This window comes from Ornithorhynchus anatinus, chromosome 18 (assembly GCF_004115215.2).
Source record: "Ornithorhynchus anatinus isolate Pmale09 chromosome 18, mOrnAna1.pri.v4, whole genome shotgun sequence".
In the NCBI taxonomy this organism is placed as follows: Eukaryota; Metazoa; Chordata; class Mammalia; order Monotremata; family Ornithorhynchidae; genus Ornithorhynchus; species Ornithorhynchus anatinus.
In genome coordinates, this window is record NC_041745.1 from 7,477,559 (window position 1) to 7,494,634 (window position 17,076).

Here is a 17,076-nt window from a genome sequence, read left to right on the forward strand (position 1 = left end):
TTTTGACAGGTCAGAAGAGAGAGTGTCCAACTTCAGAAGATGATCTGGGGGCAGTGCAGCCCACAATACTGCTGCAGGGAATTCAAATATTTCCCCAAAATATTTAACCAGGGCCATAATATTTGCGTTACACCTTTTAAAAATTGGGCTACAAGTAACATATGATTTTGAAGGCAAAGTCATCTGTGTGACAGGAACTTAATGAAGCCCTTTGGGATAAAAGTAGGCAATTTGAATGAGAATATTCTTTTGACCATTTTGTTGGCAGCCACACCAATCATCAGAGAGCTGTCTGAGGCTATCAGCATTGCCCGAAAGAACTACTAGTCTGGAAAGGAGAGCTGGAGATGTGTAATGGTGAAAGCAGTGATGGAGTAGGACCAGTGATAAAATCTGGCCATTTCTGCTTGGAATTTTAGCCAAAGAACTCCTTTTCTCTTTAGGTGAGAGTTGGAAATAGTATTCTCTCCCATCTCCAGTTACCCAAACTTCAAGACCAAGGGCCTGCATCAAATATTGGACTGAGATGCTGCAGGTTTGTGGCCAATCATACCCTTGCAGGGGCACAGGGTATAGCAGGAGTAGGCAGTTGGGGGTACAGTGCACTGCACAACTCGTGCAAGAATTTTATGCAATGAAAGAGAAGCAGCGAGGCCTGGTGGCTAGACCACGGGTCTGGAAGTCAGAAGGACCTGGGTTCTAATCCTCACTCCGCCCCTTGTCTGCTGTCCGACCTTGGTCAAGTCACTTCGCTCATCTGTGCCTCAGTTACCTCATCTGTAAAATGGGGATTAGTACTGTGAGCCTCAAGAGGGACATGGACTGTGTCCAACCTGACTAACTTGTATCTACCCTAGCACTTATCTACCCTAGCACTCAGTACAGTGCCTGGCACATTGTAAGCGCTTAACAAATACCTTAAAAATAAACGCCAAACCTGTTTACAGCTAAAATGACCAAAGCAGTGTCACTGCTGTGCCATAGCGCTGAGGACCAGCAAACAGTCGTGACACCTTCCTCGGTGGACTTCTCCCCCTCATGTTAGTCCTCCAATTCAGGATTCCCCACTGAGCACTGAGCAAAAACCATCTCCACTAGCCCCAGCAGGCCTTCCCCCTCCCTATTTTTGGCTGGAAATAATACTATTTTGTGTGATGTGCTGGTTTTCAGAACGGCAGTCAGAAACTGAAACCTGCCAATGCAGTAAATTTATACTTGCCATCCTGCAAATTTTGGTGTGTTCAGTCTTACTTTACTAAGGGGGAGTTTAAAAATACGAAGTGATGAATACTAGATGAACTGTGGCGGACACTACATTGAAAATCCCTTTTGGAATAGTCAGTGAAGGATGTCAGCTTTGTAAAATATTTACTTGTTTGTGAAACATAGCACTTGGCTACCATCTGTTCCTATCTGGGTGTACATAACATGTAAGTCCTTTTGGCTCTGGAAGAAGTTGAGATTGGCCAATATCGTTCTGCCATCACTCTTTACAGATGGAGTTTGGTGGGAACATCAAAGTGGCAGCTGTGTCCAAAAAGTGAGACACATTATAGACATTGGGGAGTGGAGTCCAGACTTGTCGGTGGTCTGATGGTATTGAATAAACAAAGAAGCTGCTGCACATTGGCTAGACCAGCATGCTTTTTATCCACATTTCTGGGCCGTTTTTCCCCTGTGTGTTTATCTTCAAGAAGCAGAGGAGGAACTCTCTGAAAAGGATTAGAATAAATCCCATGATTGCAAAGGTTTTATACCAAAACTCTTCTTTCCAGAAATGAATTGGTGCAAATTAAGAATACTGGTTGAAGTTTACAATAAAAAGGGATTGTTTTGTTTTTAAGTAGCCAAAGTTTCAAACTAGGCCAGGTTAAAGTAACATTTTATACAAATTATTTGAAATCTCATAGGTTGCTCTCATTTTATGAAAGTTGCATATTCTCCATTTTCTATTTGTCAGTAATGTGCACATTATTCTGCGCTCCTTTCCCCTAGAGTCTCATTTACTGCATGTAAATTATGGTCCAAGTGGAGAAAGCAGCATCTGAATGATCAAGCCTTAATGTTGGTGGGAAGCACATTCACTGAACCCTCTCAGGAACTCTGCCCTTAAAATGATTCTTTTTACTATTTCTTAATGTAATTTGTGTATATTCATGTTGAAAGTAACTAATGGAAATGAGTATTCTGAAGAACTTTCCCCTTTTTGACCACCCTTTCGATGTGGCAAATGAAGAAAGAAATGTAGTATCCATTCTGACTTCTAGGATTGGCCCTACCTAGGAAGTAAAACATCCAATTTAGTCTGGAAAAACAGTCAACAATGTAAATGAGCTAAAGCATCGGGTCAATGGGATTACAAAGAGAAGATGAAAACAAAAAGTAAAAAGGGGGTGGGGAGGGACGGGTCACATTTTTCCTTTAATCCCCTTTTTTGAAAGAGAAGAAAGACCGTGAAACCAATTTTCAGGAGGTTGAAAGCTGTAGGTTTTTAGCTGCAGTGAAATGTGATACTCTCTGAAGAATTCGTGCTGGTTTCTGCATATTTATTTTTTTTGGATTTATCTCATGCCTTTCTTCCCTCTTCCCTCTTTTCCCCGATTGAGAAATTATTTTCAGGAGAATGTTTTTGTAAGGATTTCTAGGTTTGTACTTGCCACGCTGAACTAGACTGGCCTTGGTGGTAAAGGCTTCTGCAGCCGGTTGTGTGAGGATTATATGAATAGTTTTCTTTCAGCCGGCATTGGCATTAGGTGCTTGAGAAGAGTGGTGGTAATGACTTGGCAGATGGACGGGCACCAATCCCACTAGACTTGATAGACATTTTATATACAGACGGTAGAGAGCTGAGAAGGATAGAGGAATGCAACTCTCCTCAGGGAAAGTAACCAGCACATTTATCCCAGGAAGATAAAGCCTGCTGACCTAAGGAAAGGAGATTTTTAAGTTATTAGGAAATAAGCTCTGTGGTTGAGAATGTAACCCTTCCGTATTATTAAACTCAATTAACCGCCTCGTTATCGAACTGTTCACCCAGATTGCCATTAGTTTCCTTAGTGCAAGTATGGACATTAAATTGTAAAATTGATTTGCCCCTTTTACCTCATCCCTTCCTTCAGAGAAGCTGCCCTTCCTAGCAGTTGCCAAGCTCCCAATCTGCCCTGCCCAGTGGATCAGGAATGTGAGGAAATTCCCTTGAGTCAGGATGACCCTCCTCAACTTTGCAGAGAACCCAGGGCTTGTCACTGGCTCCAAAAGGAGAGAAATAGTTTCTTTCTGCCCGCTCATAGGAGCTTGTTTGGGCCTCAGATGTTGGCAGAGGTTTGGGAGTATATTTAGGCGGCTTCTATCCCTGACCCATATTGTAGTTCCCCAAAAGCTGGCAGGAAGTTTGGTTCTCAGTTTCCAGACGCAAAGTCCTGAACTCTACATCTTCCATAGAATATGACCCTGTGAGATCTACCCCATCCTACCTTGTGCCTATTTCTCTGACTTTCATGGGGCATAAAATTTCAAGATCCCAAATGGCAGGACCATTGTCTTATTCTTAAATCCTTTCTTTTAAATAGTATTTGTTAACGTGTCAAACACTGTTCTAAACACTGGGGTAGGTACAAGTTAAATTGTCCAAGTCCCTGCCCTGCATGGGACTCACAGTCTAAGTTGGAGGGAGTACCGGTTTTCACTTCCCCCTTTACAGTTGAGGAAACTGAAGCACAGAGAAATTAAGCAACTTGCCCGAGGTCACACAGCAGACTAGTGCCGGAGCCGGGATTAGAACCCTGGTCCTTCGGACTCCCGGGCCTGTGCTCTATCCACAAGGCCACTCGTGCTGCCTGAAGATACTCAATCATCCCTTTCCAGCCAATTTACCCACTCTTTTTTCTCCCCCTCCCCACTCCCAGTTTAAGCTCCTCATTCCTCTTAAGATAACCTACCCACTGTGGCTCATTTCCATCTCTCCCACTGCCTTCCCTCAGCCAGGAATGCCCTTTGACTTCGTTGAATAATGTAATAATAATGTTGGTATTTGTTAAGCGCTTACTATGTGCTGAGCACTGTTCTAAGCGCTGGGGTAGACATAGGGGAATCAGGTTGTCCCACGTGGGGCTCACAGTCTTAATCCCCATTTACCCCATTTTACAGATGAGGGAACTGAGGCACAGAGAAGACAGTCACACAGCCGACAAGTGGCAGAGCTGGGATTCGAACTCATGAGCCCTGACTCCAAAGCCCATGCTCTTTCCACTGAGCCACGCTGCTTCTCTGTTTCTGACAGAACCCAGCTCTCTCTAACTTCAAAGCTCTTCTGAAGTCACATCTCCTCCAGGAGGCCTTTCCTGATTAATTTCTCATCTTTGCACTTTCTAACTGCCGCTTCAGCACTTAAAAAAAAAAAAAAACACAACTCAGTCTGCGTTCCCCGATTCCTCAGAAACCTCCAGAGGTTGCTCATCCATCTCTGCATTAAACAAAAGCTCCTTACTCCATTTGCTGTGAGGCACTTAATCAGCTCTCTCCCTCCTAGCTTATTTCACTCAGCTCCTACTACAGCCCAACCCTCGCACTTCACTCCTCTAGTTGCCAACCTACTCACTGTACCTTGAGCTCGTGTTTCTTGCTGCTGACCCCTTGCCTCTGTTCTCCCTCCCTCCCCCCCATTCATATCCAACAGACCACCACCATTCCCCCCAGCTTCAAAGCCCTACTAAAACCATATCTTTTCCAAGAGATCCTCCCTCCCTTGTCTCTTGTGCACTTGGATCTGTACTCCTTAAGCACTTTGATTTTTCACCCCACCTCCAGAACACTTGCATAGTGATTTGTAATGTATTTTAATGTCCGTCACTTCCTCTAGTCTGTAAATTTTTTAAGGGCAGGGATTACGTCTTCTAACTCATATTGTGTACTCCTAAGTATTTAATACAGTTCTCTAAACACATCAAGCGCTCAATACCGTCACCTGTGCCACTTATGTACTCACCAACCCCAACTTCATACCTTTAATTCTTGTTTTTTTACTTCTTCCTTGCCTCCTCCTTTTCTGCTAATCTCCCTGTGTGATCTCACCATCCCATCTCTCCTATTTCACTCATCCCTCTGGAAGTTTCCATCTCCTCTACCTGCTGTCACAATCCATGTTCTGCCCTCACTGAACTTCATCTCGGGCCAGGTTTTGTGAGAGAGAAATTAGGGTTTTGATAGCTACCTTAGGATCAGAGGCCTTCATGGGCCCCTGAAATGACTCAGTCCCCTGCCTATCTCTCCACTGGCCTCCTGATCCAGGATGGCCCAAAATAGGAGATGGGTCATGATAGGGAGGGCTCTGGCTAGTCTGAGGCTGAGGGTTCTGAAAGCAGAATAATAAGAACAACTGTGATATTTGTTAATCGCTTACCATGTGCCGGGCACTGTACAAAGCACTGGGGTAGATGCAAGGTAATTGGGTTGGACACAGTTCCTGTCCCACATTAGGGCTCTCAATCCCCATTTTCCAGATAAGATAATTGAGGCACAAAGAAGTGAGGTGATTTGCCCAAGGTCACACAGTAGACACATAGCAGAGCCGGAATTAGAACTTCAGGGCCTGCCTCTTAACAAGGGGGTCTAGGGATTAAATGTGAGCTATTCTAGGTTGTTTTTGCTGCCTTACCCTTCTGGCTGGGGGTTCTATTACATGTTCTAGTCAACTGTTCACATTGGAAAGTCTATTCCAGTTGGCTAAGTGTGGGATGTGTAACAGACACCTATCAAACAGAACCACTCAGATGCCTAATATAAGAATTTTGCTCATGCTTGGTCAATCTAATAAAAGCATAGACGGAAGATATTTCTGATCCTGTTACTCACAGACTGATTTATGTTTTTGTTGCAAATTAAGTTTGCTTTCACATTTTGGATTTTACGGATTCTGTTGGAGAAAATCTTCTGCATTTAATATACCTGATAATGTCTTTCTGCTTTTTTTTCCTCTCCCAGAAAACCCGTGTGTCTGTCTTAAGATGATTTGACATCTTATATTTAAACCTTCATTAACCATGATGGCAACACAGACATTAAGTATAGACAGCTATCAAGATGGTCAACAAGTGAGAGCTTAAAAATTCTTAATTTTCTTATCATTTTCAAAAGTAATGTAGTCATGGAAAGTGTATTTTTACTTTAATGCTCCATATTCTATCTATAATTTAAAATGCCAGTTCAATTTGTATGATGGCCCTAATGGACGGAGGAGAAAGAAAAACAATTCATGAAGTCATGAAAAAAGTTACTCAAAGTAACATATATGCAATTTATCAATAAATGTGACTGAAAGTTAAAGATGCTCAGGTGTGATGCTGACCACTGTTTTAAGGCCACTGAAATCTGAGTGTTATTTCCACCCTTTCAGAACTAAGTTTTTCTGTGTCTGTTAAGCGTGTAGGTATGATTTGTGTGCTCAACTTTTTCAGTGAAAAGCCACTGGTACTTAAGAGATATTTACAGATGCTCCTGTCAGTTGCTGATGTTGACCCAAATGAGAAACTTGTGTGATGAACCATATGCTCTGAATCAGATGAGGATTTAAACTTGTCCAAATGAATATATTCCAAAAATGTCTTGTCACGACCATATAATATATTTTAACACTGTTATTCAATTCTAGGTGTGATGTAGATTGTAAGCTCCGGCAGGGTGGGAAGTGCATTTCCTCCAAAATTGAGTCAAATTCCTCAAGGGTAAAGGAGGCGATCATTTATTGTATAGAGGCCTGACCAACATTAGCACTCATATTGACCTCAATCAATCAGTGGCATTTATTGAGCACTTACCGTGTGCCGAACACTGTACTAAGCATTTGGGAGAATACAACACAACAAATTTGGCAGACACATTCCCTGTGTAGGGGCAAATAAGGGCAAGTGGAGTATAAATTGGGAGGGGGCAAGCTTCAAAAACCTCACAATCCAGAAAAGGATCATTATGGCTCTTTTCGGGCCTGATAGGAAACTTTCAGATCTTGTCAGAAAATTGGAATGAGTGAGGCCAAAGAGCAGCTCAAAAAGCTATGGGGGCAGTCACCCCGTTGGCTTGGCACCTATCCCTCATAGGCACAGGCATTGGGATACTTCTCTTTTCTCTCCGACTGAAGCCAAGCAGATCTCCCAGTTGTGGTGCAGAGACTAACTCATATAATGGAGTCAAGACTGTTGGATTGCAGTCCATTTTGCCTTTCCCTTCTCCCTCCTCTTTCCTACTCACCTCCTCACCCTCTACAAATCACCCACTATCACTGTGTTCTCACATCTGCTATATCACAATCTCAAGGCAGGTTGAAAAGATGTTGTAGGACAGCTCAATATAGGGTCTAGATTTTGATCCTTATTAAGCAGTTGGTACCTGGTGCCTGGCACTGAAACATTTGTCCTTGGGCCATTTTCTCTTTGCTCACTCTTTGCCTCTTGCATTCAAATAATCCTCTCCCACCCAATGGAGAAATAATCTTCCTAATGTAGCATGCAGCTATAACTATCTAACACTTTTTCTCTGGCTCCTTGTCTTGAAAAAATATTTTAATAACTAATACCGGGTCCTTCTCCTTTGGCCCATCTGCAGTGGAGGCCTTTGCTGGAGCAGTGGTGGTACTTTTTTAAATGTTAGGGCCATAAAGCTTTTTAGCTAGAGGACCAGCTAATAATATTTTACTCCCTTTGAAGTCCCAGGACCTTGGTTTCTCCATTTCCTGACAGGAGACACTATCTTTTTGGTAAGGGGAGTTAGTGCCCCCTAATATTGCCTACTACTTTCTTCTTTTTCCAAAGTGGTTCGTGGAGCTTCTTAGCAGTGTGTGAGCATGCCTACCTGATGGAGTCCCAGCAACTTTCTTTTCCAATCACTCACTTACCAGATGTATCTTTAAATAAGTTCCCTTTAAGTGTTTCAGATTATTCTGCCATTTCAGATCTCATCACATTCCCCGCCCCCCGCCTCCTCCCCTTCTGAAAAAACTTTTAATTCTAGAATACTGAAATAGTTGTGTTCTTTTGCCAAACTTATTCAGAAGTTACCTTTTGGAGTTGGACCATTTCTGTTACTAGGATAACTCTCCCCTTGTGTTGTAAGCACCGAAAAGCGATCTCTTGATATTTTTTTAAAATGCTGTAAAAGTATCACTTTTTAAATGAATGATTTGCATAGCACTACAATTCCTGGCTTTGGTGTATGAATGTTTTTCAGGATTATTTTGGAAACTCTTGCACGTTGATGATTTAGGGAGGAGGTAGGGCTTGGCAGCCCCCTTTACCTCAGAAGGCTGTTTTAAGCAAATGACTCATTTAGCAGTGATTGAAATGTTTCCCTAAGTGATAGCTTAGTTTCAATCTTTAGGAACCTGACTGCTTTTCATTTCTTACAAATACATATTGTGTCAAACCATTTTTGAATGGGAGCAACTTTAAAGCTCCCTATAGTATGTATTTTAACTAAAATGTTGTTTAAGTGATGTTCCTGTTTATATTTTCTCAATCTAGTAAAGTCTTACTGAAATTTTGTACCTTCTGGGCTCCTCAAGTTCCAGACTGTTTGTTTTTTTTAAAGAACAAATTAAAGCCCTAATAAATGCTTGGTATCTGGCCGGTAGGATTTGGTTTAATGAGACAATCATTTAAAAGAGGAGGAGAAAAATATCTTTAGCTGGTTCATTTCTCTCCTATTATTGTAACATAATGTTACATTATGCTGTAATGACAGCATATAGCAAAAAGAAGCAGAGGTAAGATTACATTGGCTTCTCTGGTTTACTCGTACAGATCCCTTTAAAAGTAGTGACTGAAGGGTCCAGAGTTGGAGAAGGCGAAGTATTTGTCTAATGGCAAAAATGAATGGGAAGAAGCAAAATATTTCCATATTTCACAAATGCCCATTATCTCCAGTCTGAAAGTGCTGAAACTTGAAGTGACCTTTTATTCCATCCCCCAAAACATATCAAAGACTCAAAAGAGTTTTGTTGTTGCTCATCTTTTTGTATAACTGCCAAGTCATACCAACCTTCTAGCCATTTATTATGTACTTTTCATAATTTTTTCTGAAAATAGAGCATTTACAACTAATACTGTGTGCTGATGACGTAGGCTACCCTCCTCCTTTTGCAGATGCAAGTAGTAACGGAGTTAAAAACAGAGCAAGATCCAAACTGCTCGGAACCTGATGCAGAAGGAGTGAGTCCAGCCCCCGTGGAATCTCAGACTCCAATGGATGCGGATAAACAGGCCATTTATAGGTAGTTGTATAGACTCGTAATGCGTGTCTAAGGGGGGAAGGGGAGGGAATAAAAAGCAGGATACTAATTTGAATATGGAAACCATTTAGCTGCCACATTAGTATCACGGTACACACTGTAGGAAAATTTACAAGGACATTAGGCTAAAAGTTTTTTAAATCTAAGGATCCTGGTTCATGTTCAAAATAATTTTGAAGTATAAACTTTGAAGCTTAGATATTATGCAAGTTTCAAATTGACAGCTGTATATTAAAGCAAAATAATGGGTGATTTGGTTTATACATTTTCCTTCCATTCTCATGGAGTTTGTAGTAAAATACTTTTTTCATTTTAAAATTGAAATTGATCTATACTGTTTCACTTTACAAGTTAAAAAATGGTCTAGGTGCATACAGAGAAGGGACTGCCATTGGTCTTGATCTGTAGGCTTTCACTTTTCTTCCTGAGTTCAGCAAATTCCACTTCAGTTTAGTCTGGGGCTTTTTGGAGTACAGATGTCTGTTCTGTTTCATTGTGCCAAATTGTTGCGGCGATTATGACCATCAGATTGGTTTGCATGGCCTAAACCTGGATTCAGTCTGGGTCAGAGAGGTGATAGTTGAGTCTTTTTAGTCTGTTGTACCAGAGGCTGTATTCACTCAACCTCACAGAATTTGAGTTAATGAGCAACTGTTTGGCAAGACCCCACTTAAATACTTGTCCTTCAAATTACAGTGGGTCAAATGTGATTGATGAGAACACTGTGTTTAAGTTGGTAAGTTTTTAGTCAGTACTGGGAGTTTGGATATTAAGGACTTGGTTAAAGTAACTTTTGGATCATTCCTTTCGAAAGAAAACCTAAAGTTGCAACTGAAATGTGGTGAATTTAATCTGGTTTCCTTTTCTTCAGGCATCCTCTCTTCCCATTATTAGCATTATTATTTGATAAATGTGAACAATCTACCCAGGGCTCAGAAGGCACAACGTCTGCCAGTTTTGACGTAGATATTGAGAATTTTGTCAGGAAACAAGAAAAAGAAGGAAAACCTTTTTTTTGTGAAGATCCAGAAACAGATAATTTAGTAAGTAAATAACCTTTTCCATGGTAATGTACTTTTTTTTTAATGTTACCTTCATCTCTGATTGTCTCTGACCATGCAGCCAATCTTTTGGTCCAAAACAGACCTATTCAGAAACTAAGGATTATGACCCCCACAATCCTTTGGAAATGCAAAATCATCATTGGCTGAATCTGCCTTTTCTCACTCTTGCTATCTTGAAAATCTGCATTTATAGCCTGAATGTGCAGAGAATAAAACAGATCTATGGTTCTTGGCTGTACTCTTCCCTTGCTAAATGGTAAAGTCATTGAGGGCAGGAATCATGACTAATTTGTACATATTATTTTCTTCTCTTCCTCCCCCCACCCTCCCCCATTCTCCCCCCTCGTGCCCCAGTGAAGTCCTTGGGTTGGGAAGGTGGGAGGGATGTGCCTGTGCAGTGGATTTGCTTCCACAGAGGAACACTTGCGCAAGGGCTGGTCGATTCCCCATGAGGCAGCTGCAGACCTGAGGCTGCGCTCCCCAAAAGTGAGTCCAGGATCACTTACAGTGTGGCTCAGACTCACTTCCAGTCTGTTCTAGAATTTGAGCTCCCTTGCCAAGGGCTGGTACCAGGCTGGGAATGGATTGGGTCAGTTTCCAGAAGGTCAAGATATTGAGGGGGCTTTGAATGACATTTCCAAAATAGTCACACAAGCCATTGTCAGTTTTTAGAGTCCAAGTAATAGATTAAAGAAAACTATCCCATATGTTGTACATTCTTCTATTTTATGTAAATATATTTTATTTATTGAGTGCAGTGATAAAACTATAAAATTTTTGCAGGCCAACTAGTGTCCTTCTGTATCTTTCATTGGAGTCAAAATCATGTGCTTTTCAATAAATACATATTCTTTCATTTTAAATTTATTACTTATGCAACGATACTGTTTCTCTCTGGCCTACATGTCTTCATTTTCCGTGCTTCTAGATGGTAAAAGCAATCCAAGTCCTACGCATTCATCTTCTTGAACTTGAAAAAGTTAATGAACTCTGCAAAGATTTCTGTAGTCGTTACATTGCCTGTCTGAAAACTAAAATGAATAGTGAAACCCTGCTGAGCGGTGAACCTGGAAGTCCTTATTCACCTGTACAGCCCCAGGTACTACTTCAAATCCACTTTGTCAGTCCCAAATTTCAGCCATTTTGTATCTCGTCTATCTCGCCACTGACCCCTTTCCCACATCCTCCCCCTAGCCTAGAACTCCCTCCCCATCCATATATGCCTGAACACTGCTCTCTACATCTTCAAAGCACCTTCTCTGATTAAGCCCTCTTTTCCCCAGCTTACTGTCCCTTCTGCATCATCTATGTGCTTGGTTCTGTGACCTTTGGACATTTGATATTCACCCCAACCCCTCAACCCTTATGTATAGATCTTTAAATTACTCATTTATGTTCATGTCTGTCTTACCTTCAAGACTGAAAGCTCATTATGGGCCGGGGAGTGTTTGCCACTTCTGTTGAATTGTACTTTCCTAAGTGCTTAGAAGAGTGTTCTGCACATACTAAGCACTCAAACGCCATTGTTTGGTCGATTCTATTTTATCTGCTCTTCTGCTTTGACTATGGATTAGGTTTGCTAGAAGATAATTTTCATAGAACATGAGGGTAGTGTTCTTCAAGGCCCCAGTATTAAGAAAGATTTGTGTTTTAGCACTCACCCTGTATGTAGTGCTGCACACATTCATACAACCCTTTCTACCAACCAGATGTAGAACGCTGTCTTATTCTGCCATTCTCTTCTAGCCAAAACACAGTCCAGCATATCCAGCAGAACTGGCTATATTTCTAAGCTAGCATTAATGGTGCAACTAGAAAGCAGAGTAATTCATATGCCTGTGTCATTTTTCTGAAACACATGTCCCTTCTCTACACTCACAGAACAATACTTTTGTTACCAAAAACCCAGGTTTATAGAAAAGAGGAGCTTGTTGGATGCACAGTGTAAGAAATAAGACAGAGTGAAGAAAGTATTATGGACTAACTAATCCCATGGACTCTAAACTGTCCAGAAAAGTCCATTCTGTTAGAGGGAAATTTACAATCCAGTATTAGAACAGTGCCTGGCACATAGTAAGCGCTTAACAAATACCATGATTATTATTATTATTTAAAAAGTTATTATGGAGTTATAACCTGCTTCACCATAACTCTGATTACCTCATCCCCAAAGAACTAATCCATGTACATATTCCCCTTTTCTTTTTCTACCTACTTGTAATTTTTTTAGTGTCTGTTCAGCATTTTGTTACAGGGACAGCATGTTTTTTAGGATTTTCTGCAAGATATAAAATCCTTGCACCCCGCCTCTAGGATGTTGAAGTTATTTCATCTTTTGGGGAAAAAAACCCCCAGGAATTTTAATTTAATCCTTGCAGTTAACTAGAATAATAGAGAAAATAAAAGGAAACCATGTTAGTGCCAGTTAAGTATCCTTTGAAGTGTATTATTGGAGCTATATATATATATATATACAGATGTATATATATATATATAGCTAAATGATCATTAGGTCTGATGACCAGGAAATCTAGAATAAGTGTATCTGTGTTTCTATAATGCATTTCTGCTTTATTAAGGTTTATTCAAAGGTGATTTTGTCGTATTGAATTGTTAATGACCTTCTTAGAATCCACTTTTTCTTGGTAATATTTTCATGTATACTTTTTATAATGAAGAGTTACTTAAATCTTTATATCGTGACTTTTAGCAAATTCAGAGTGCCATCACAGGCACGCTCAGTCCCCAAGGAATTGTGGTTCCTGCATCGGCGTTGCAGCAGGGAAATGTAACTATGGCAACAGTAGCAGGTACGTCCCAGTAAGAACATGTGAACCCATTCTACTGTTGCGTATTATTTATTGCTTTAATAGCTGTTGAGGCCGGGATGAGTATTCTTCTTTTGCATTAATGATTCCTTCTGTTAATTACTCCCAGAGGCTGCACAACCAGATTGTAGAATTCCTTTGAATGCTTATTTCATGTGTACATCTCTATGTAAAAATATTGTTCTGATATTTTAAACAAAATAACTTGATTAATGGAAAAAGTTTGTTTTCTACAACTTTAAGACTTATGATATGACAAAGGATCACATCAATTTTAAGTATTGATGCTGTTAACTTCACTGTGGTGTGACTAAAGACTGGAAATGAGTGAAGAGTCTATTTCAGCCAGAGGACTTCTTGTCCGATTTCACCAGGCTGAAGAAGGCCGATCATATAATCGTCCCCCACATTTCATGGGGAAAGGGAGTTGGGGAGGGTTAAGATGTGAAAGTGGCTGAAGTTTTGTTGGTAGTAGTGCCTATCTGGCTTTGAGCCAGATGCGAGCAAAGGCTTGCTCTCTGCAACAGCAGCTTAGAGCTGGCTAGAAGCCCCCAGTTCTAAAAATACAGTCATGTCTATGAATCAGTTGGTGGGCCAGCTCCAGGACACATTTTACTCATCCCTGAATTTAGTACAATTGGGTTAGAAAAATTACTTGCTAAAATGTCCCCGCAAAATTGTTTTAATGGTTTTCTGGTGGGGTTTTTGTTGTGTTTTTTTCAAGGTGGCACAGTATATCAGCCTGTTACAGTGGTCACTCCACAAGGTCAAGTAGTAACTCAAGCCTTGTCACCTGGAACAATTAGGATCCAGAATTCACAGGTGGGATTTTTAGATTTCAATTTTTGGAGGGTCTTTTTGGAGGGATGGTAGGGATTTTGAATAGTGTTACTGGGCCTAATAATCAGAAAATTTTTCAAGCAGAACTTTGTACAAAAAATCGGTAAACCTGATATTTGGTTCTTTTTTATGGCATGTTTTATTTTTGTTGGTTGTTGTTGTTTTTATGGTATTTAAGTGCTTACTAGGTGCCAGGCACTGTATTAAACCCTGGGGTAGATGCAAGCTAATGAGGTTGGACACTATCTATGTTGCACATGGGGCTCGCAGTTTAATCACCATTTTAGAGATTAGGTAACTGAGGTCCAGATAAGTTAAATGATCTCAATGGGGAATAGTTCATTTGCCAGTGAAGAGGATCAGTGAGGACTACTCTCCTTTACCTCTGTTAGATTTTGAGTCATTTTTCTTCAACATGATGATGCTGGGTCTCTGTTGCTGTGACCCACCCCCTGACTTAAATAACTTCTTACCTGCTTCATAGTGAAGCACGGTGGGTAATATCATGAAGGCTTTTTTTCCCCCCTCTTCTAAAAAGTTAAACAGTGGGGGTCCAAAGCACATCTCCTTATAAAATTACCTTGTGTATACTACTACGACTAGAGGTATGTTGTGGCTCTTCATAATACTCAACCTTTTTATCTGTATATATTTTTTTTTCTTTTCCTCATCCAAATCTTACTCTACCGAGAAGATCACTTTTCCTAATTGCCTCCAAAAAATTCTCTTCCACTTCCTTTACAGCTTCAGTTACAGTTAAATCAAGATCTAAGCATCTTGCATCAAGATGACGGTTCATCAAAAAATAAAAGGGGAGTTCTGCCTAAGCATGCCACAAACGTGATGAGATCTTGGCTTTTTCAGCACATAGGGGTAAGAACTAAATGGCATTTCATTTTGGTTTTTGCCCTGTTTTATGAAAAACAATCTGCTAATTGTTGGAGACCGCTAGGACCAGGATCATTCGTGCCCTTTTGCCAGGGTTACCTAAATGTAAACTAGAATGGAACGAATTATATAAAATGATACTCTAACTCCTCTTCCCACTCCTGGGTGGTTTTTTTTTCCACACATCAGGAATCCCTCCCCGCCAATCATTATCACATATTCCTCATTTTTCCTTCACACCCACAAGTCTCCCTTAGCCCTCACTTTCAGTTTTTCAGTAGTCACTTTCCATTCTACTTGTCTTGAGTGACTCCTGGGGAGAATCTATTCCCTTTGACCTTACAACCACCACCAACTTGATTGAAGACCTGCTAGCCTTCAGGGTCATTGAAGTGGAGAGTAGTCTTTAAGGTTTCCAGCACTTGTTTACATCAAAAGGTGATTTGTTTGTACCTCTGTCCATTTACCCTATTGTTTGTCAGGGCATTTAGCTAGAAAGTAGGTTTTCCAAGTGACGTCTTTTGAAATAAGCAAAAGCAATATTGGGCCAATTCAGTTGTATAATATTTCAGTTTAGCAGTATCCTGAAACAGTGAACCTCTAATAAACAAGCACTTATCCTCATTAGTAGGTTGCGCCCAAAGCATTTTAGTTTAAGAACAAAGTGCTTTATTGTTTCCCAATTAGAATTTAATCCATGATAAAACTCGACTTTATCATGTTTAAAAAGAAATTATTTTCCTTGTTCAGAGAGTTGAGGCTTGCAAAGCTCTTTCAGGTATCCTTATTCAAAAACATGATCATTATAAGTTTATTCTTTAAACTATATAAATTTTCCTTATTTTTCTCCATTTTTTTCTTTGTGTGTGTGTGTGTGGTTTCATTTGACCCCATAATGCTTGTCATCATTCTCATGTGACAGAGTCTTCAGACAGCATAACTAATCTGATTTTATCACATGTATTCTAGATAATGATCAGGCTATCCAACGAGTTCTGTAGCAGCCATGATAAAACATTGTTTTATGTTGGATATTCTTAATAAAATGACAAGTACCCGATAAAGCTTAAATATATTTTTTGCTTAATGTCTCGTGGTTTGTTTGACCTTTACTGATGACTGTCTTTTTTGCGGGGAGGAGAGGGTTGTTACCTGGGTAATCCATATTTCCTTTATAGAAAGAAATATAAACTTATGTGTTTTAACAATTTCTATCCTTAGCATCCCTATCCAACAGAGGATGAGAAAAAGCAGATTGCAGCTCAGACAAACCTGACTCTACTCCAAGTTAACAACTGGTGAGATATGTCAGTTACGAATTAATTTCTGTTCAGAATGTCTAAAACTGAACATTGAAGCAGCATTAATAGTCTTTGAGAAACTTGAAAAGTGGGAAATCCCTTTTTTCTAGTTGTCTTTTGGTTTATATGGGAAAGAATGGGAAGAGAAGCTCACCTACACCGGGCAAAGACTCTTAAAGAAAAAAAAAACAAAACTCTGCAAACAATGTGGATTTTCAAAAAGGACTTTATTCCATGGGATTAAGCAAACAATTGTTTAGTTGGATTGAAATTATTTGGTTTTTTTTATTTTCTTTTTCCCTTTTTCACAGAAGAAAGTGGAAATGGGACCCTGTTCCCACAGGGCAGGAGGTATCCCAAAGTTAGGAGCCCAATTACCCATCAACCTTCAGGTGAACCTTCTCTCCTGATCATTTCCTTTGGTTTTCCCAAGGAGCCCCAGCACATCTGGGTGAAAAGTGGATCCCTGGGGGTGTCTATGGATCTAAAGGGATCCTCTGGATGGGTGCTTTGGAGATACCTCGGATGGGACTAGGTTCTCCCTTTCATCCTAGCAACAATATATGGCACCAGCATTGTGGATGACGAGGGATACTCTGCCACCTAAGGGATCCTTGTGTAAGGACCTGGGCTTTACACCTGAAACTTCCGTTACCACCTGGGGGAGAAAGCCCACCTGCTGACTCGCAAGAAGGGTTTCATAGGTGGTTAGATTAAATACTTACATTATTGGGCCCTTGAGTTTGATTTAGCAAGGAATAATGAGCTCAATACAAAGCTGATAACCAAAGATGGTGGGATTTGGGGGACTAAGACCTATGCTTGTAATGCGATGAGTGCAAAACTTAATTTTACAACAATCTTGTTGTCCTAATCTT

General features: G+C 40.4%; 1 protein-coding gene across 2 annotated transcripts in view; it reads left to right on the plus strand.

Annotated features, from left to right (window-relative positions):
* Window positions 1-17,076, plus strand: part of PKNOX1 (PBX/knotted 1 homeobox 1) — a 32,816-nt gene that overhangs the window by 8,351 nt on the left and 7,389 nt on the right. Inside the window, exons 2-9 of one of the 2 annotated variants that reach the window (XM_029083337.2) lie at window positions 5,980-6,089; window positions 9,132-9,259; window positions 10,149-10,320; window positions 11,270-11,440; window positions 13,052-13,151; window positions 13,894-13,991; window positions 14,754-14,882; window positions 16,119-16,195. In XM_029083337.2, the coding sequence (XP_028939170.1) occupies window positions 6,039-6,089; window positions 9,132-9,259; window positions 10,149-10,320; window positions 11,270-11,440; window positions 13,052-13,151; window positions 13,894-13,991; window positions 14,754-14,882; window positions 16,119-16,195 (926 nt within the window). In that variant the 5' untranslated portion in view covers window positions 5,980-6,038. The remainder of the gene's footprint in view (window positions 1-5,979; window positions 6,090-9,131; window positions 9,260-10,148; window positions 10,321-11,269; window positions 11,441-13,051; window positions 13,152-13,893; window positions 13,992-14,753; window positions 14,883-16,118; window positions 16,196-17,076) is intronic. The other variant, XM_029083339.1, reaches the window with a different exon arrangement.